We start from the raw sequence: 22,623 nt of genomic DNA, 5'->3' as shown, positions 1-22,623 counted from the left end.
GTAAGAGAAATCCAAATTAATATGGATTCTCAAAACATAAAAATTAATCAATCAGAAAGCTGCAGCGATACAGCATAAAAGTGAATACTGATTTAAAAAGTAAATATTGATTTAAAAAACTAAAAACATAAAAAGTTTTCCACTGTCCCCTAAATTAATACCATCTTGAAAGGGTTAACGAGCGTTTCTGGGACGAGTGAAAAAAGGGAGCGGAAAAAGGGGGAGAGATCTCAACCGAAGTTCAGATGTTGTTCTTGATAATATACGATGTTTTAATATTCACTGTAAAAAATAACGTGTTTTGAAGTAAAAACAACACACAATTCACTAATTTGTGTGTGGTGTGTTTTAACAACACAGCTGCGGTTGTAGATGTGTTAAAACGACATACGAAATGTACTGATGTATACACACGAGATGTGTAATAGTGGATAACACACTTCATGTGTGTTAAGATTATAACACAGTAAATTGAATGCATATAATGTGTGTATAATTAATACACAAACCGTAGATTAACACATTTGGAAGAAACAACACATTAATAGAGTTACACGCTTAGCGGGCATTACACATTTAAGCCGCGAATATATGACGATCACGAGCGAGCGAGACAACAAGAGTGGAAAAAGAAGATCGTTGCTTAGCAACGATCGTTGTTAGATCTAGTCCACTGTTAAGGCCTTCACACATAAAATCGCGTAAGAACGTAAAACGTAAGCGTAAGAAAATCGACCAATCCCAATCAAGTATTGTGCTGTCCGTAACCACAGTAGGGGGAAATACTTGATTGGGATTGATCGATTTTCTTACGCCTACGTTTTACGTCCTTACGACATTTTATGTGTGAAGGCCTTTACCAGCGGCCGTGCGCGGGCTCGAGTTTGCATCACTGCTGGTTACCTGTTGACGTGATACGTAAAATCAGAAGAAGACCGTGATACGAGTTCGAGAGTGGTTGCATTGATTTAGTTGTTGCAGTATAATATATAGTTCAGTGATCTCATTGATTTAGTTCTTGCAGTTATATAATTCAGTGATTTCATTTACTTAGTTTAGTGTAATATATATATGTTTTCGTGTTTATTATTATTAATATATTTTTTATTCCAGTCATTTCATATTCCTTAGTTTCAAATACTTTTTGCTATTTCGATATACATTCAACTTCAAACGAAGTTGTGAACATGGAACGTAAAGTTTTTTGCATAATTGGGGAACGATACAAACGTATCAAATTTATAAAAGAAAAATATTTGTCCGACGCCGAGTGTTTGCGCCGAGCCTTGAACAAGGCCTGTGCTTCAGATCATGTCCATTCTAATATGATGAAGGGAAAAGAAATTGTTCTATACAAAAAGCTATTCCGGGAAAAAACAGGCTCGTTGACATTGAAGACGACGACGAAATATGTAATGACACTGATGTTACGGTCTTATTGGTGGATGTTATTTCTACTTTTGAAGCATCTATTGTTGCTACAAACAGTGCAAATATGAATTGTGCACAAAACGAAGAGATGAAAGAAGCAGTAGAGGTTATGGACGTAAATATCATCGATATGCCTATTGTGTTCCAGCAAGAAGCAAAAAATCGGTCTGACACGGAACGTGTTAAGGATGTATTGAATATTCGGTATTATTCGGTATTCAGCAACTGAATAATAAGTTTTAAATAAATTAAGTTCTTAAACAGTAAAATGTGAAAAGATAAAATATAAATATGAATGATTTTAACAGCGTTTATTATTAGATAATATTGCATTACTTAAAATAAACAATGTTCGTAATAGAAAACCAGAGAATATGACAATGTACTTGTTCCAGTAAAATGAATATTCTAAAAAAATAAAATAAAGTTGTTTAACATTAATAAATAAAAATCAGTCATTGCGATAAAGTACAGTTTTTGGATACATTATTATACTCTATTCAACGAAAAGTTGACCAGTTCTCGCGCATAGGAGTAATACTGCTGTAGAGAGAGTTTCTGTATATAGACATGCACGAAATAAATGTACAAAGAACTCGTACGTAGTGTTCGTCCGGCCGCTGGTCAATTTTTTATTTAACAGAGTATAGTGTTAGTCATATTACAATATACAGATATTTAACCATTAGGTATATTTATTAATATACTGAAACGTCTCTAGCGTAATGTGACGGATACTAATATATTCAAAAGCTGTATTTTATCGGAATGACTGATTTTAATTTATTAATGCTGAAAATTTTTATTTTATTCTTAGTTTTTTTAGAATATTTATTTTATTGGAACAAGTACATTATTTTATTGTCTAGTTTTTTATTATGGACATTGTTTATTTAAGTAACACAATATGTGTATTTGTTGTATTAATATAATAAATGTTGACATCGTTCATATTTACGTTTTATTTTTATTTCACGTTCTATTCCTTAAGAACTTGAATAATTGAGTTAAAAATTACTATTTGGCTAAATAATTACTATTTGGTGCATCCCTAATCTACATAATTATAATCATGTCAATGTTTATTGGGCTGCATTGTGTTGTTCAGGCTAATGTTGAGTCAAACTCAAAAACATCAAACAGATGTCATCAAATAAACGAGTTTGGTTCAGACACAGTACCGAATCCAGCACCTCTTCCCCAATTAAGGTGGTTCGATGGCTACAACAAAATCCAGAGAATTTCATGAAATTTTAATATGTTGTTCTGCAATGCAAAATAGAATTATGTGAATTTTTTGGGAATTTTTCACCGTCCCGTTTTGAAAAAAATCTACTCCAAAAACCTAAAAAGTACAATTTTAGGAGTAGATTTATTTCAAAACGGGACGGTGAAAAATTCCCAAAAAATTCACATAATTCTATTTTGCATTCCAGAACAACATACTAAAATTGCATGAAACTGGCTGCATTTTTAACATAGGTTCTTATGGTTTTTATGGGAAATGACATATTGCGTATACCTTCAGAATGAAATAAGTGCAAGAAAAAATGCAAATGATAAAGAAAAAGAAATTTGCACATGTAACTTAATAATTTACAAATAAATGAGCGAAAGAAAGGGGAAGGTTACCGCACATTTCGTAGAAAAATTAATTATTAAAGCATAAATTGCTTGATTTTTCGTCTGCATAGACTGTCATGGTCGTGAACGACGTGAACAGCAGCACGCATTATACACGCGGCGACCAATCAGAGCAATCCCCTTCATTCCCACTACTTCAAACGCTAGTGCGCTGTTTCCAGAACCCCCGCGTCCCACTACTCCCCCCGATGAAGCCATCGAACCTCCTTAACAGCCGAGCTGGAAAACATACTAAAAACAATTGGAATACTAAAAGGACAAAAAACGTTTATTTACTTGTTCCAATAAAATAAATATTCTAAAAAAACTAAGAATAAAATAAAAATTTTCAGCATTAATAAATTAAAATCAGTCATTCCGATAAAATACAGCTTTTGAATATATTAGTATCCGTCACATTACGCTAGAGACGTTTCAGTATATTAATAAATACCTAATGGTTAAATATCTGTATATTGTAATATGACTAACACTATACTCTGTTAAATAAAAAATTGATTTTAATGAAAGGACAAAAAACGTTTATTTACTTTTGGGCTACTCATCTATCAGTTATAACTAACAACCAACCTACAAAAAGAGATTACTTACTACGCTTCAAGCATCGTTGCAGCCTATCCTGAATTGAAAGGTGGCAAAGGTGGTTGTGTAAGTATATATTTTTACAGATGAAAAGTTTGTGTTTCATTATTTTCTTTGTTAATATATTTCTGTAATGTCTGTATTATGGTCTATTATTTACAGGGTGTAGTAAAAACACAATTAAGCACATGCATCAGAAACCGGAAAGCTAATATCAAGAGAAGATACAATAATGCCTCTCCTAAGCCAGTTAGATCTGCGTATGCAGAAATCATCAGGCAGGCATCTGTAGTCGCAGATAAACAGTAAATTATTTTCTCACCCATTATTTCAAAATTTGCACAATTCAAGTTTCTTATTAAATTAATTGTTTTATTACAGGCCTATACAAACTGACATAGAAACTGCATTAAAAGAGTTAGAAAAGAACAAAGGTGATACTCCTCACGTGCGGTATTTACTTAAAGAGACCTTCACTGAACGGAGAAAATGGATTAAGAATGATACGAAAAAAATTTCTGAAGTGGTGGAAAAATATCCACATCGCAAATTGGACACCTTGGTAAGATTTTATTTGGTTAAATTTTTTCTTATATTTAACATAATAATTAACCCTAATCTTGTTACGATGAGTCTTTCATATCCGAGCTTTTTCTACGAAACTCGTAAATGACCCGTTTTTCATACCAAACATTAATCATAAAAAATACTAAACTTAACAATATTTAAAATTGCTTTGTGGGGGCTTTTAGTAGAAACATGGAACATACTATATGAATTTTTTCAGAATTTTCTATTATCATTATTTAATTCAACTATTTAGTTGAAAATTGTAACTGGTATAAACGACCCATGGTTACAGGCTGCAGGGTAAAAAAAACATGTTATACGGGTTAGGGTTAATTGTAAGTTAAGGAAAAACTACAAAAGAATCTTTCTTTTCTATGCAGATTTTATCTGAGTTCTGCAGTATTAAAAAATGGAAAAAGGAAGAAGGAGCTATAGAAAAGTTTATTACAAAAGTAGATGGTATGATTGAAGTCTTAGGACAGCACTTTGATATTGAACAGAATGAGTTAGGTAAAGCCGAAATAATGCTTAAACTCTACAAATCTGTGACAAACAAGAGATTTAGAAAAACCCCTTTATTTCTTGTGAAAGAAGTATGTATTTTCAGATCTATTATTACTAATATAGAAATTACATTTTTCAGAAAATTTATATTTTTTTTTTTTATCAGGCTCTTCCACGCAAGATTTAATGACTACGAAAGGCGATTCACCTCGACTAGTTATGTTCACACTGGAGGGAGCTATTACTGCAGCCTATGTGGTCGCAGATGAGATCAGGATGAAAATAGTTGAGCCATCTGTTTCCAAATCAGTAGCTTGTTTATTGGCTTCATACTATGTTTGGGATACAAATTACCCCAATGCATATAAAAATACAATGAACTACGTTGACCATGAAGTGCTAGGAACAGTAATAAAGGAAAATGCAGCTATAGACAAATTTATCAGGGATCGCAACCGCACCCGGTCTTATGAGTAATGTATTTATGTGATCTCGTAATGTATCTCGTGTGAAAATAATATATCTCTATATGTGCACATTTTTTGTGCATCCAAGTAAATATCACTTGTATAATTCTATTTATACATTAAACAACACAAATTATTATTTTCTATTACTTTGTTTTAAAAATTGTTTTAAAAAGAGATCAAATGGAAATAGTTTTATTTAAAAATATTTAGATAGAGATAAATAGACGCGATCAAATAATTTTCAAAAATTTTTCTTTAGGTGTTGTATTGATACAATTTATTTTTCTTTTACATAAATTTGTTTCAATAGTATCGTGTATATTTTTTTTTACATAAATATGTTTCAATTTTTATTCATATACACGATACAAAGTATAAGTTTATATTATATATCTAGAAAACCATTATTCAAGAGAAGAAAAATAAATTGAATTGTAATTGCTTTTCTTAGAAATTATAGATATTTGCATTTTTGCATTTCTTAGAAATTATAGAGATATTCGCATTTTTGAAGTTTTTGAATTCACATGATGAGATGCTATAAAAAAAATAAAAATAATGATTATGATTATTTTGTTTTAAAAATGTAGAGATAAATGGAAACAATTTTATTAAAAAATATTTAGATAGAGAAAAATAGACGCGATCAAATAATTTTTGACAAGTTTTTTTTATGGTATTGTATAAGTACAATTTATTTTTTTGTTTATATAAATTTGCTTCAATTTTCATTTATATACATGATACAATAAGTATAAGTTTATATTATATATCCAGAAAACCATTAGTCAAGAGAAGAAAAGTAAACTAAATTGTAATTGCTTTTCTTGGGAATTATATAGATATTTGGAAGTTTTTTAAATCACATGATGAGATGCTATAAAAATAATAAAGATAAAGTTATTAAAAAATCGATCGTTTATGAATCATTTATATGCTTTATAGGCCTTTCTACAATAAGCTATAAGTAAATCAGAAATCAAAGGCTAGTTGTAAGGAAGTCAGGGATTAACGTGATTGGTCAGCTAGCTTTTTACAACTAGCTTCTAATTTCTGATTTATTGCTTATAGCTTATTGCATAAAAGCTGTTACACATATTATATGCATTCAGCACAACACGAATTATAGGTACGTGTCTATAAAACACACTTTTCGTGTGTTATATCTACATGGTTCTTGCAAATATACACACTTTCTTGTGTGTTACATATTTATACGGCTGTAGACGTGTAAAAAGTGACTACAAGCTTTACACGCGTGAAATGTGTTAAAGTAACACACTTGTTTTTACAGTCTACCGCCGATCTGATAAATCGATTTCTGAGACGATCGACAAATTCCGTTTCAAAACGCGGCCAAGGGACGTTAACGTTCGATTAATCTCGCATGACCATATCCGTGTCGCGGATAACGTAATTAATTAGTAACTGAGCGAAGAGTTATATTTCGACAAGTCGTAACTCTTGCTTATATATTAGCGAAAATTGAAATTCGGCTTTAACTAACGACGTTCTCGATTGAATATTCACGGATCTGGTAAATTAAGCTCTCGAAGGTTGAATTTGTCAGGAAACATGACGTTTCGGGGTGTTTCAAATGAGTACTACCTTGTAAGCAAAATAAGCAAAATATTATTCAAAACTTTAGCAGATACGAATGCTTATTACTATAACAGCGAATTAGATAAATTATACGTCGACTAAAAAAATATTATTCAATATGTTAAAAATCAAACTAGTGTTATATACTTAAAACATTAAGTACTGATAAAAAAAATGATCAAGATTGCTTCAAATTCAATAAATTAACGTAAACGAACAATTTAATAGTCTTAAAAATCTCTCGCAAATTAATGAAGCAAATATTTGACAGATAATTTTAAGAAGTATTTTTTCTCAGTGTGGTAGTCGAAAAATGGCGAAACCAAGAGAAGAGCATCGGGTTCCGCCGAGGACGCCGGATGCTGAACCGTCGGAGATCACCCCCGTGAGTAATTTACATTACTCTTCCAAACCTTGCCGCGACAAGTAGCAATCTCGTTCATCATGCCGTGGCACGGTATTTATTCAATATATGATATAATATAATTTATCTTCTATAACGCATCAATTTTTCCCTAATCTTTCATAATTTGTTTAAGCGTCTTCTCAACTATGCTAAACAGCGAAATGTCAAAAAATCGAACAAATTGCATAAAAATACAAGACATGAATTTTCAAACCGTAAAGAAAATGTTGCACCACTTAAAAAATGGCGACATTTACATATACGCGTGGACAATTACAACATTCAGTAAAAGTGTTGCAAACATAATGAAAAAATTAGTGACAAGGGAGCTTGCATTAATATGCACAGCACAAAAGAAAATTGATGCCAAAATTGTCCTTAAAAAAACTCCGATCTGCGACTGCATTATTGGTAAGAAAATACAACTTTTCTCCATATTACTATTAATAGTAATTCTATGTTAATTTAGAGATAAAAAGTTTTATACATAATAATTGAATTGTATATGTTGTGTAGATGTTGTTGTAAACATTATTGAGAAGCATGGAAAATGTATTACACCCAAAAGGAAATATATTCAGCTATAGGCATTACTTTAACGAACGCTAAGGACTGGAATGGTCATCGGTTACATCAATCAAAAAAAGCCAGAAATAACGATCAGATCAATCCTTAAATGATTATACTATTAAATATAACTCGCATTACTTCTTTGTAACTAAGATTACTATATATAAAGTTTACAATCGTCTTACAAGGAAACCTCGCGAAGTGTCAAATTCTAATTTTAATATAACTTTGTTGTACATACAGATTGTGTAAATAGATGAATTTAGAAAATAGGAGTTGGTGCCAATAACGGTTTTAAGAGGTGAAAGTACCCCTGCCTGTATATACACAAAGTTATATTAAAATCAGAATTTGACACTTTGCGAGGTTCCCTTGTTAATATTTATTTATTAATTTTAAATCTAACTAGGTTATCCTAGTCTTACCCTATCTCTTTCTAGATAGCGGCTAGACAGATTTAATATCGTGTCTGTGAAGTTGGCACCTCATTTTCAAAAATTGGAAATTTTATTAAGAGTTCCATTTGCACCCACAATAGTTCTACAGTTCCTGATGTATTTCATAAATAGTTCCGTCGATTTAGATAAAAATATAACGACTTAAAAAATGAGGTGCTAACTTCCCGTGGCACCTCAAGTTTCGAAAATATTTATTTTTATCACGGAATTCTATAGTTCTTGAAGAGTTCTATAGTTCCTGATAGGTTTTAGCGATAGTTCTAGTCTTTAAGTATTTTTAAATAATTTTTTAATCTGACCGCTGGCACCTCAAGTTTCAAAAAAATTGATTTTTATCATGGAATTCTATAGTTCTCGAAGAGTTCTACTAGGTAGGTTTAGCAACAGTTCCGGCCTCTAAATATTTTTTTAACAATTTTTTACTGTGACCGCTGGCACCGCACACAAGAGTAAACACGGAGGTGCAGGCAAGCAGTTCTGGCCGATTTTTCGGCATTTTCGTACAGTTCTGCGATAGTTCTGAAGACCCCGGTAGGTTTCGATCACAGTTCCGGCTTTTAAATATTTTTTAACAGTTTTTTATTCTCAGAGTTGGCACCTCACCTTCAAGAGAACTAAGGAGTGCTGGCTTGCTTCGCAGTTTTTTTCGACACTCCCCAACAGCTCTTGCATAGTTCCAACAATTTTGATAGGTTTTAGCCACAGTTCCGATATTTAACCTGCAGAGGGCCGCCGGCATTTTTCCATTAAAACCTTGGATTTTTTTGACGTAAAATTTATGCATATACACAACCAACATGTTCCAAAAAATTTCCGTTTTTGGTCCCTGTGCAAAATTTCGATAATCTGACCTCAGAATCGTGATTAACGATATCAAAAACCCTAAAGTTTAAACTTTAAAAATTTTCAATATTTGCCATGCCGTTCTTGGGGCCGGAGTGGCCTTTAAAGGGACCAGAAACGGAAACTTTTCGGAACATATTGTTGGAACTATGCAAGAGCTGTCGGGGAATGTCGAAAAAAACCGCGAAACAAGCCAGCACTCCTTAGTTCTCTTGAAGGTGACGTGCCAACTCTGAGAATAAAAAACTGTTAAAAAATATTTAAAAGCCGGAACTGTGATCGAAACCTACCGGGGTCTTCAGAACTATCGCAGAACTGTACGAAAATACCGAAAAATCGGCCAGAACTGCCTGTCTGCACCTCCGTGTTTACTCTTGTGTGCGGTGCCAGCGGTCACAGTAAAAAATTGTTAAAAAAATATTTAGAGGCCGGAACTGTTGCTAAAACCTGTAAAAACTGTTGGAACTATGCGAAAACTATCGAGAACTGTCAAAAAGTCGATCAAAACTGCCTGCGATTCATGACTTTACTCTTGTGTGCGGTGCCAGCGGGCACAGTAAAAAATTGTTAAAGAAATATTTAGAGGCCGGAACTATTGCTAAAACCTATAAAAACTGTTGGAACTATGCGAGAACTATCGAGAACTGTCAAAAAGTCGATCGAAACTGCCTGCGATTCATAACTTTACTCTTGTGTGCGATAGCAGCGGTCACAGTAAAAAATTGTTAAAAAAATATTTAGAGGCCGGAACTGTTGCTAAAACCTATAAAAACTGTTGGAACTATGCGAGAACTATCGAGAACTGTCAAAAAGTCGATCAAAACTGCCTGCGATTCATGACTTTACTCTCGTGTGCGGTGCCAGCGGTCACAATAAAAATTGTTAAAAAAAATATTTAGAGGCCAGAACTGTTGCTAAAACCTATCAGGAACTGTAGAACTCTTCGAGAACTATAGAATTCCATGATAAAAATCAATTTTTTTTAAACTTGAGGTGCCAGCGGTCAGATTAAAAAATTATTAAAAAATACTTAAAGACCAGAACTATCGCTAAAACCTATCAGGAACAATAGAACTCTTCAAGAACTATAGAATTCCGTGATAAAAATAAATATTTCGAAACTTGAGGTGCCACGGGAAGTTAGCACCTCATTTTTTAAATCGTTATATTTTTATCTAAATCGACGGAACTATTTATGAAATACATCAGGAACTGTAGAACTATTGTGGGTGCAAATGGAACTCTTAATAAAATTGCCAATTTTTGAAAATGAGGTGCCAACTTCACAGACACCGTCACGGCACTTACCTCCGGCAAGCAGCGTCGTCTCGTTACCGGTCGCGTCGTCAATCCTACGGACGTGATTTCCGTTCCGTACGTGATTTCATCGTCGTTCGAACGACTCGTCGTGTAGTCAGTGTAGCATTGTTGCAAGCTACAAGTGTTCATCAGTCGAGATTTCTATAACAGAAGAACAACCGTATATAGCGGCACACACAATAATCGTACAAATAATTAAAAAAAAAATAGATCACCAGCAAATAATCAAATTAGTAGAGACAAATCGAGATTACTCAACGAGATTACTCCAAAAAAGGCAAATAGGCTCGGTTTGCGCTTCGCGAAAGTTCGCGGACGATCCTCGCGTTCACGCTAAGTTTCAATTTCGCAACAACTGGAGTCTAATCTGTATAAATTGCAACAACGAGTCAACTCATAGAATTAGCAGTCAACGTGTTAAATACTCGGAGTCGCGTGAGGCGTCCCACATAGTGGGACGAAAGGAACAAAAGGCCCATATTATTAACAGTACTTGTATATACAATATATACATACAAAACTGCTCGTCTAAAACATAATTACACATCACGAGCATAATTATAACCAGTAGCACACAAAAGCCTATAATTGTCCACAGCATTTTGATATCACTGTTTTCTATTTATTAATTTTTTAAACAATCATACGACATTGCCAGGGTCGGGAACTCTTTAGAAAATGCTTTAGTATGTTCAGAACTATTCGAGAAATATTTTAGATAAACCGGAACTGCGACATTTCGTACAGCATATCACACTATTCTCTTCTAAGTACGCGGTTTTTGGGCGGTATTAATTTTTTAAACAATCGTACAACATTGCTAATGTCGGGAACTCTTTAGAAAATGCTTCAGTATGCTCAGAACTATTCGAAAAATATTTTAAATAAACCGGAACTCCGAGATTTCGGAAAATTAGCAGATAATTTTTTCAATAGACTTTTTTTGGCAAAATCAACAGAACTATTATTAAAAAGTATCAAGAACTATAGAACTCGACTGCATGCAACAAGAACTCTTTTTTATTTTTAATTTGCTAGAAAATGATCTGCTACGGGAAGTTAGCAGATCATTTTTCGATCGACTGGTTTTTTGGGTAAAATCACCAGAACTATTACTAAAAATTATCAGGAACTATAGAACTCGACTGCATGCGACAAGAACTGCCTTTTATTTTTGATCTGCTGGAAAATGATATGCCAACTTCACAGACACTTGTTCCATAAGCACAAAACGTAAACAAATTTATTATAAAATTATAACTAACGCAACTGTTGAAGTTCCATGTCATACAAATTTTTGTCATATTTTTAGATTCCTAGAGATATGACTATAATCAAACAAGAAGCAAGAAAACATGCTGATGCTAAAAATTACGTTGCAACCGTATATAATTATTCTTGGGTCCCCTTATGAAATTAAAGAAACTGACGTTCAAGTGGATATTTTGTACAAAACAAATAGTACTTTAGAGGCAATCAATATATGTTTTAAAACATTTCATGTTTTTCAAGTAAACTATCCTATGATGAGTGAACACCTTTGGATGCTAATCCAGAAAGGTATTTATAATTTTACTACAAAATGGGATTCTATAATTCCTAATATAGAATATGTACTAACAATAAGTAAAGTATCTAAGTCCTTTGAAAAAAAGTGTTAATTCTGACAGTATTACTGTGTAAAACATTTTTAAATGGTCATTATCATTAAAAATAACATTTTTTAAAATTATAATAAGAATCTTTTGTTCTACAATTACAATGACAAGAACTTGTTAATTAATTATTAACTAATAATTAATTGTTCCTTTCTAAAACTTTAATTTAATTAAGTTCTTTCACACTAAACATTTATAAGTTACATGTTTGCTGGTTCTATGCCAGTCTATAATTTTGTACAATGATTTTGTTTTTTCTGCGAACAAACATTTTTATCCATGGATACCTTAATGTTACATATAAAAGTAAGACACAAGTTGCTTATAAATTCTACAATTAAATGTAATTTCAAGGACTGCATACATATATTTAACCCTCAATTAGCACACCTCGGTTGGGCCACCTCAAATGCCACACTAGTGCGCGATGTGAGATTTTGACAACTTTTAAGTGTCGTATTTCAGTCATTTGTAATAAAAATTTATGTAAAATTTCCCTGGCAATCGAGTAGTGCACTTTATTTTAGAAAAAGAAATAATTTTATATGAAAAATTGAAATATATAAAGTGCTGAACGAAAAATAGTGGTGCGAATTAACACATGTGTGCTAATTGAGGGTTAATAACATTTATTATTTACGGAAACATGTGTTAAATATACATATTAAAACATTATCTCTACAGAATGCTTCTGTAAAACAAAATGAAACATTAGTCTCTCAAAATATACCAAAATGTAATGTCAAAGATACTTTTAAATTTTTTCATACTAATAGGTTTAATAGGTTGGCCAATAAGTCCGTGCGGTTTTTTAATTATAAATTTTACTTATAAAAAAACGCACGGACTTATTGGCCAACCCAAATTATTAGATACGATTGATGATACAGGTGAAATTAATATTGAACATTAAAAAAAATAGTATCCGAATATTGTGTTCGTTTTATAACAAAATTGTATACTAGTGGAAATTTAAATAGAAAAATTATTCATGAAATTATAACAGACATAGGTATAAATTACATTTCTGTGTGTTGATATTTTATCTATAAAATTTAGAGATGTTACAAATTTGAATATTTTTTTAAATATTATAAAAAATGGCTTTGAACTTTTTAACTCAGAATATAAAACATTACAGTATTTACAAAAAATAAATTGGTTGTTTTTACCAAAATTAGTACCTATAAACTCTATTTCGTCATTTAGTAAAGTTAAGAAAAGATCATATCAATCGCATCTACAACATCAGAAATTAAGCATAATATCACTGTTAAAAAAATCTGCATTAAAAAAAATATAAAAATATAAGTTTTTGTGCAGACACCGTACATACAATTTTAAATACAAAGTTAAAATTAAAGGAGTGGTATTTCAAAAATAAAAATATCGAGCAGTAATATTACTATGCTCAATTATTGAAAATTCATATATCTGTAAAGAATTTTGATCTTTAAGCATATTTAAATTAAGAAAGTTTTCTAATTTTCATGACCATGATTTAAATACAAATGCGCAGATGCGCATATAGTAATACAATATTACTACATAGTAATATTTCATTTGTGTCAAAAATAGACCATCTGTATACACATACTAAAATCGACGAATGCCAGAGTCTTGACATAATAAGAAAACGACTTCCGTGGCCAATAATGAATTGCATCGGGGCTCGATGTCGAACGACCGTTTCACGTACACTGTCAGAATTCGAATCGATCGAAAATCTTGATTCATCTGTTGTCTGCCGCAAACGCGATACGGAAATCTTGCAAGAACATCGACTTGATGCCCTTGCGACGGAAACCCTTGTCCACGAGGCAGACGACGATCGCGAACGCGACGCGATGATAGTTGCTCGGAGGCAAGCTCACCTGGTGAGCAGAAAGGTCACCCTCGAAGATAGCAATCGACCGCTCTTGGCGACTCGGAGTATATGGAGTCGTGCTTCTCCCGGTTGAGCGGAGGAGCACGTGTTAGAGAACGTCTCGGGTTCCTTGACATCACGCACTTTTAACAACTTATTGAGCAGCAATGCCGCGCATAAATCGGTGAAAAAACCACACACACAGAATATTTGCCGTTTTGCCGAAATCACTTGATTTGGAGACGTGCGAAACGAGTCTGCCACGAGGCCGTTCTCTTCCGCCAGGAGAGTTCTCGAGACGGAAACGGGGGAGAGATCCTGAACGCGGCGCTCTCTGATTGATCCGATGATTGACGGCGTTGCGCGAGGGGCGCAGTTATCGCGAACAAAGACACTGCGCGTGTCCGGAGTTGCGCCGTGCTCCGATTCTCGCCGGCATGCTCGCACCTGTGCGTGGGGCGACATCGACGCGTGATCAACCACGCGGGGCGGCGTGATCGACAACCCCGAATCGAATACGTGCCCCGAGACTGACAGCAGGCACGTAGCGATCAGCCTCGCGGCTCGATGCTTACATCGAGGTTACTATTTTCGATCCTTAACAACCATTAACATTGAATATATTATAGTTGTATAAAATATTTAAAATCCGAATGTCTGCCGCAACAAATTTAATGTGTTTAAAATTTCTTTACACGAAGAGATATTAAAAATATAATTGACAAACTCAAGTTTCCAAATTATTTATAATAATAATTATATACATTTAATTTAAGTTTTACACATTTATATATTTTTAATTTAATAGTTTTTATACTTTAAATAATTAAATATTAACATTTTACGTAAAAATGTTTAGAGAAATCTGTAGGTATTGTTTCTTTTAAAATATTTTTTGATAATTTTTAACTGCAAGTTCAAAAAAGAAAAAAACGAAAATGTCAAACAAGGATTCAGTAAACAAGAAAGAAGAAAAAGTTAACATACCAATATCGATTTTGAAATCAATATTATCTGAAATACATCAATATGACTTCAAAATTTGGAAATCTAAAAAGTAGTAGCACAGATGTCATATAATAATTATTTAAATATGCCTCATTTAATACTTGAACTACAATTTTTAATATGTATATATTTAAAAAAATTGATTCAAATGTTTATAATATCAAAATAGTCTCACATTTAAATGATCATTATAATCGAAAGAAAAAAAATTTTGGATTGGATAGTATATAGTTATTAAACCAAATTATTTTGTTTGAAAAAATTTTGATAAAGAAAAAAGGCAGGTAAATACTAGACAGGGCCTATTTTGACAATTTAAGTGAGCTATCTAGCTTTAAGTGTAAACATTGACTCTGCGGTATCGACCATCTGATGTACCTTGTTTCTATTGTGTGTCGTATTTGTTCACCGACGATGACTATATTTTTCAATGTTTCTAATGTAAACTCCAACAGTTATTATTATTTTATTTTTATACTTTTATGGTAACTTTGAATGTATACCACCTTATGCTTTGAGGAAGACCAAGTAAGGTCAAAACGTTGGCTTGATGATTAAAATTTAAATTTTATATATAGTTTTTTATTAACATCCTAATATTGCTCGGAATATCGGCCGTAATATTACTTAGCTTTTCTTTCAACAACCGATAACACGTTCTATAAAAAAACAACAAGAAAACAACAAGAGATAATGCGTTCTACTTCAATAAAGATGGTCAAAAAGCTCGAGTGTGTAAGATATTTTTATTAATACTTTATAGATATAAATGATCGGACAGTACGCACAGTACAGGAAAAACGGAATAAGTTGGCGAATGTACTACTCGAATCAGATCAACGAGGAAAATATAAGAAACATAAGACACTGGACCCGGCCATACGCGAAGGGATTCGACAGCATATCAATACCAATCCTAAAATTGAAAGCTACTACACCCGAGCAAATACATTACGAACATTCACGTACAATCAAGTACTCACCCCACGGTTGCTCCGCCGTCACCTGGGGGGTTACTACGGTTCTCGGATTGAGTGAAAGTGACGGAAGTGAGCAGCTCACCCAATTACCGTTGATTTCACCTAATAAAAATACGAGATTATTCGCGTGAGCGGACTCGACACAAAATTTTTAGGTGAAAAGATGAAATCAAACAAGAGTGACGAAGAGAAAAGACTGTTCTGTATACAGTGGATAATTTAATAATCGCGGAAAACATTGAATAATACGTAAAAAATAACTTTCAAATTAAAGAAACGATATAAACACGAACAACAAAAATCATGTCGTGGGCCATTTAGATGATGTCGCACGATAATCTTTATATTAGCAATTCTCATCACGAAGCATGGCATTATCAATCTAAAAAGTGACGAAATTAAACTGCGTGAAACTTTAGACTGTGATCAGTGTCATAATTAAAGTTTAAGAATGTGACGAGTAGATCGCGATGTAACAGATCTTGTCTCAAGCAAATGTGCATATCTGTATTTACGTGTATGTATGCAGAAATAATGAGTCTTTCGCACATTATATACTTTTGAAACATTTTGCGAAACATAAAAAATTGAAATTAAAATTTCTTTGCTGAGAAGTCAAGTTAATATTTTTTTTTTATTAAAACGCAATCTAGATCATTCCTAAAATAATTGAAAATGTATATAAACGTTTCGACACGGATACCTAAAATCTAAAAGTTAAAGATAAAATAGTATATAGTCAGTTAGAGAGAGATAGTCATCGTTTTTAATACGTTTATTTACGAACGTTCTTTGTAAATACAGTTTCAATGGGATATCTTTAATCGAACATTTCAATTTAATCGAAATTAATTTGTTCCCGAAGCGATACGAATCGTTTTAATTTGAAACTCTTGTTAAAATGATATAATTTTACATATCTTGGAGTTTCTCTTGATACTACTTCGACGTTCTAAGTTATAAAAGCTTTAACTCTTCATTTCTAGTAAGATTGTATCTTTAATATATATTTTTTAATAATTAAAACTGATCAGCAATTTAATGTTTATAAAAAATAATCGAAACAAAGATTGTAAAATTATTTTTTCAAACATTTGTTAATACAATTTGTGTTATTAATAAAGCAATAATATATATATATACAATCCTGAATTCTTGATACTTTTTCATATTTAGATAGAGCGAGCCAAACTGAGTCGAAAAGTCATGTACCATTTGCAATTTTCGCAATAGTTGACGAGTTATTAATGATTAAAAATCGCCGTATTAGCCCGCCCACCGCCAAATCCAAGCGCGCGGCGAGATGCGGCCGCCCCGCGGTCGGCGCGCGGGCAGTTGTTTATTACAAGCGGCGATGATTTCGCACGAGCGGCGCGTAACGCCGGGCTCCTGTCCTAAGCGATGATAGTTTCTCTCCTTTTTTTAAATAGAAATAAAATTTTCTAACAACATAGAACATTTTTTTGTGCGTACGTATGTACATACGTGTGTACATGCATACAGGAAAATATCAATTGTGCTGCTTAAAAAAGCGATTACTCAATTTACTTTTTTTTTTAGTAAGTAACGGTTGTCTTTAAGAAAGAATATTTTCTTGATAATAGTCTTAAAATGTACAAATTTTTGAAAGAGTCTTTATCATGTACTATGTACTCGAAAGAAGAATTTATACTCCTTCAAAGAACATAATAAAATTTTATCAAAGAAAGGTCAAAATAATAAATAAAGTAATATGAGGACCCTCGAGATTAAAATAAGAGAAGGCTACAAGGGTCAGACGCAGATCACAGTGCGTAATATCAGAAATAAGTGATTTATTCGTCGTTTTGATACATTACATCGATCCGTACGTTTCGGCTCAGTTTTGAGCCATCTTCAGCGGTAGTTACAAAAATTAAGTTACACGTTCTCCGTACCGTATGGTGAGTTTACTGATTCAAAGTATTAGAAACATAGACCAATTGATCCATATCTGTAAATTTGTTTAATTAATGTTGAGATATTAAAAAGATCCCTTAGGAAACTCATCATTCGGTCTGAAAAACATGGAATACAGAGCCATGCGTACATAATGAATATCTACTCTGTGCGAGAAGACTTGACGATCTTGTCGACACGACACACAATAATATGAAAGGTCTTGCAAGAAGAGGCATGTCGTAGGTCAACACACCGGTGAGAATTATAACAAAGCACGATTTGACACCGTCTCAAAATGACACGGATTTTTTAGACCTTTCATATCATTGCTGTGCATGTGTCGTGTCGATAAGATCGTCAAGTCTTCTCGCAGAGAGTATTCATTATGTATACATGGCTCTGTATTCCACGTTTTTCAGACCGAATGGTGAGTTTCCTAAGGGATCTTTTTAATATCTCAACAATAATTGAACAAATTTACAGATATGGATCAATTGGTTTATGTTTCTGATACTTTGAATCAGTAAACTCACCATACGGTACGGAGAACGTGTAACTTAATTTCTGTAACTGCCGCTGAAGAGATGGCTCAAAACTGAGCCGAAACGTACGGATCGATGTAATGTATCAAAACGACGAATAAATCACTTATTTCTGATATTACGCACTGTGATCTGCGTCTGACCCTTGTAGCCTTCTCCTATTTTAATCTCGAGGGTCCTCATATTACTTTATTTATTATTTTGACTTTTCTTTGATAAAATTTTATTATGTTCTTTGAAGGAGTATAAATTCTTCTTTTGGAGTACATAGTACATGATAAAGACTCTTTCTAAAATTTGTACATTTTAAGACTATTATCAAGAAAATATTCTTTCTTAAAGACAACCGTTACTTACTAAAAAAAAAAGTAAATTGAGTAATCGCTTTTTTAAGCAGCACAATTGATATTTTCCTGTATGCATGTACACACGTATGTACATACGTACGCACAAAAAAATGTTCTATGTTGTTAGAAAATTTTATTTCTATTTAAAAAAAGGAGAGAAACTATCATCGCTTAGGACAGGAGCCCGGCGTTACGCGCCGCTCGTGCGAAATCATCACCGCTTGTAATAAACAACTGCCCGCGCGCCGACCGCGGGGCGGCCGCATCTCGCCGCGCGCTTGGATTGGCGGTGGGCGGGCTAATACGGCGATTTTTAATCATTAATAACTCGTCAACTATTGCGAAAATTGCAAAATGGTACATGACTTTTCGACTCAGTTTGGCTCGCTCTATCTAAATATGAAAAAAGTACCAGAATTCAGGGGCACCCTGTATACATATATATATATATATATATATTTTTTTTTTTTAAGCAATGATACAAATATTTTTACGACGTTATTGTAAACAATTATAATGTGTTTAAATTATATATGTATAAATAACGTTCGTAAAAATATTTGTAGATTATAAATATAAAAATATTGTAGAGTTCCAAATTATTACTTTGCTCTTACGACAACAAATGCCTTTTACACTTAAGAAAGAGGTATTTGTTTAAAATAGTAAAGAACATAAACCTAAGTAATAAGAATAAAGTGATAAACTAAAAGACGAGTGAAAAAGAGAACGCAGTTCAGAATTAACAAAGTTAACAGTCAGAATTAACACTTTTTGTAAAATTTTATTTAAATCTATTCAGCTCGAAAAATATATTACAAAAAAAGAGGGAAAGAGAGATATAAAAAAAGTACTCTTTTTTAAGAAACAATCCAACCTTTTATGTTTATTTCTTAATCGTTTAGATACTTTTGCGCGGTTTCGTGAAAATGTGAAATCACTAAGCTGGAAGTGCCTAAGTGATCTCGCAGTTTCACTCGACACTTCTGTAATCGGGTGAACAAAGTCACGTGAGATGAGAATGTGAAAAGTGAGTGAGCTCACCCAAAAACCGTAATAAGCCCCCTGATGCCTCCCAGGCCTCCTCCTCTTCTCCGTGGTCCTCATCCGATGTCGCATCTCTGTCGGCGTACTCACTCACGACGCGGCGACGTTCACGAGCGAAAATCCAGCTGACAACTACAGTACTTGCTGCACGGATACCAGCATCTCCACTGCAAAAAAACAATAATTATAAAACACTGAACTCTCTTATAGAACTGCCGAAAATAATTGTTAGAACCGCGGAAAACGGAAAGAATCGCGTATCATTAGCGCGACACTTATCGCTGGGCGCGGATAAAAATTGTTCAAAACTTGTTAATTGATGGGAAGATATCGATTTGAAATTGCATACATGTGTGGAGAATTCGATTAAAACTATCGGGAACTCTCGTCAAATATAATTGGTCAACACGTTTTGATAACTTCAGAGGAGAAAGCCGTGCTAGATTCGCGAAGTTCACATTTTTTCTATTTCGATTTTTTAATACAAGGAATGTGAAACTAGTTTATTTTTTATCATGTTTTTATATGTAGAACTATGAAAAGTGCTGTTAAAACTCTCGGTATATTTTTGAAATTACTATCGTAGAATGTCGAGCCAATTTCATAGATCCGAGAAATTCGCATATATCACACGCGAAACTCCCCTCGATACATCATTCAAGAAAGCGATAATAATAATCGCGTCCGATCGTAATTCGTCCATAATATACTCACTATTCTCATCATTATTACGTTTGCGCGAGCGTTACTTCTGTAGCAACTTACGATAATTCCCTCATTTACGTGGAATTGAATTATCGTAAGTTACTACATATCTCCGTTTACGTAGTGGAATTATCGTAAGTTACTAACAGAAGTAACGCTCGCGTATAAATATTTGTCCCGTCACCCGAAAAAAAAAAAAACGACCGCGACGAGCGTCTTCCAGGAAAACGGCACCGACGCACGGGAAACATGGCGGATATATATCGCGCTCGCGACGAAAATCGCGCGAGCTTCTCGACAGAACGACATCGACATGGCGATTTGGCGATCGCGTTTGCGAGCGCAATTACTCGCGTCAAACGAATATGAAGCGTTGCGTACTTACAGGAGAGGGGAGGCACGATACTCGGATGCTTTCGATGTAAAATTGTTTCGAACGCCGGCTTCGATCGCGGGTCGATATTCCAGGGATTCCACCGTCATGCGCGAAACACGGCGACGAGAAAACGCAGGCTCCGTGGCAAGCGTCGCGTACACCATGCTGGACGACGATTTAACTCGCATTTTTCGTGATAAGCGGCCATGTCGGCTATTCTGATTGCGAGATCGTCGAACGTACTCGCGAACACCGTGTCCCCTTCGTACCTTCGTTCAATAGAGACGAATACGATATCGTTACCACATCACACCACATTTGATTACACATATTACACACATCACGCTCGCTCGCGACCGAATACGATTACGATCGGAGCTGATCGAAGGTCGGAAGGATCCACGTCGCGGCCGTATCGCGCGGTGTCCTGATGGCTGATGGGAACTGAACGCCCCCCGTCGCGCACTCGCGCAGTGTCGTATACGACTATACAGTCAGTCCTACTGGCTCCTGCACACAGGACGCGGCAGCGCGACAATGCGGCAACGCGGCACCACGGTAACCAATTACCGTCTTGCCTTTCCGTTCTACTTCTGAAAGTAGTACGGAAAGGCAGATGGTGATTGGTTACCGCGGTGCCGCGTTGCCGCAATGCCGCGCTGCCGCGTCCTGTGTGCAGGAGCCATATGGCTCCTGCACACAAGACGCGGCAGCGCGGCATTCCGGCAACGCGGCACCGCGGTAACCAATTACCGTCTTGCCTTTCCGTTCTACTTTTGAAAGTAGTACGGAAAGGCAGATGGTGATTGGTTACCGCGGTGCCGCGTTGCCGCAATGCCGCGCTGCCGCGTCCTGTGTGCAGGAGCCAATACGGGGGTGCTTCGCGAGCCCGCGCCTTCGCAATGGCATTTCGAAATTTTCGCCGAGCGCTGCGGACAGCCGGGCCTCACTTCTACCGACCGGAGCTCTCCCGGTGAACCTCTGGGATGATGACCTCGCCATTCCGGGTCCGATCGGTGCCGTGGAGATCGGTCGGGGCATCTCATTTCCCTTGGCCGTGGAGGGCTCTGCGACAGTCTTCTCCGTCACCTGCCGATCACGCGCTATACGCGCGCTCCGTCGCGCTCCCCTTCCGCTTAGCTAGCCTCCTGCGAGCTCCACGAACGGCGCGAACAGGCCTCCCTCCCCTCCCTCTCGACTTTCTCAAACAATCAGCCCCTCGCCCTTAGTTTTCTCTCCTAAAAATTCCTTAGATTCCAACGATGACGTCCTTGTAGAGATTCCAAAATTATATAAAAGAAATGAAATCAAAACGCAAATGAAATTATTAATTATAGGCCCCCTTCTCCCTGGAGATCTCGCGATTGCTCACATATAAATCATCTTTATTCGTTTATACACTATATATAATAACATATAAATAATAGATATGCGAAATAGTAAATACTACTACAATAATAATAAATTTTTCATATTGAATCTCCGTCGCCTTCTTTACAAATAAAATATGTCTATTAAGTACAAGCTTAAATAAAAGTTTAAATTAATTATATTAAGTATTTAAATGAAACGATAGATGTATATAAATAAAATAAGATAATTTGAATATAATTTAGGAATATTCCTCTACTTGGGATGCAATTGTGATTTCCATATAATATTCGCAATGGAAAGAGTTCAGAGATATTATACATTCTTAAAAAACGTTCTTAATTGGTATAAATTGTATCATGTTCAATTCTTCTTTAATTTCTATAACAATAAATTGTTATA

General features: G+C 34.5%; 1 protein-coding gene and 1 pseudogene across 2 annotated transcripts; one reads left to right on the top strand and one right to left on the bottom strand.

The window, feature by feature from the left end:
• The first annotated feature begins 1,187 nt into the window (after window positions 1-1,187).
• Window positions 1,188-5,396, top strand: LOC139816989 (uncharacterized; annotated as a pseudogene).
• A 4,904-nt stretch (window positions 5,397-10,300) lies between these two features.
• Window positions 10,301-21,294, bottom strand: LOC139816657 (uncharacterized). Of its 2 annotated transcripts, XM_071784309.1 has the most exons (5): window positions 21,190-21,271; window positions 20,860-21,119; window positions 19,767-19,936; window positions 15,917-16,015; window positions 10,301-10,541 (listed from the first exon to the last, which is right to left on the bottom strand). In XM_071784309.1, the coding sequence occupies exons 2-5, from the start codon at window positions 21,036-21,038 to the stop codon at window positions 10,516-10,518; spliced, it is 474 nt and encodes a 157-aa protein (XP_071640410.1). In that variant the 5' UTR covers window positions 21,039-21,119; window positions 21,190-21,271; the 3' UTR covers window positions 10,301-10,515. The 2 variants fall into 2 exon arrangements, with proteins under 2 accessions (XP_071640410.1, XP_071640409.1); XM_071784308.1 differs by having other exon boundaries at window positions 20,860-21,294.
• Between the last annotated feature and the right edge of the window lie 1,329 nt (window positions 21,295-22,623).

Source organism: Temnothorax longispinosus, chromosome 7 (genome assembly GCF_030848805.1).
Source record: "Temnothorax longispinosus isolate EJ_2023e chromosome 7, Tlon_JGU_v1, whole genome shotgun sequence".
NCBI lineage: Eukaryota > Metazoa > Arthropoda > Insecta > Hymenoptera > Formicidae > Temnothorax > Temnothorax longispinosus.
This window is presented reverse-complemented; position numbering and strand designations above follow the sequence as displayed.

Coding starts and splice junctions, on each gene's coding strand:
- LOC139816657 (XM_071784308.1), bottom strand. CDS start 21,038: ATGCGAGTTAAATCGTCGTCCAGCATGGTGTACGCGACGCTTGCCACG. Junction 16,016..19,766: donor GGGCTTATTACGGTTTTTGG/GTGAGCTCACTC, acceptor TATTTTTATTAG/GTGAAATCAACGGTAATTGG. Junction 10,542..15,916: donor GACGGCGGAGCAACCGTGGG/GTGAGTACTTGA, acceptor CTTCTGTTATAG/AAATCTCGACTGATGAACAC.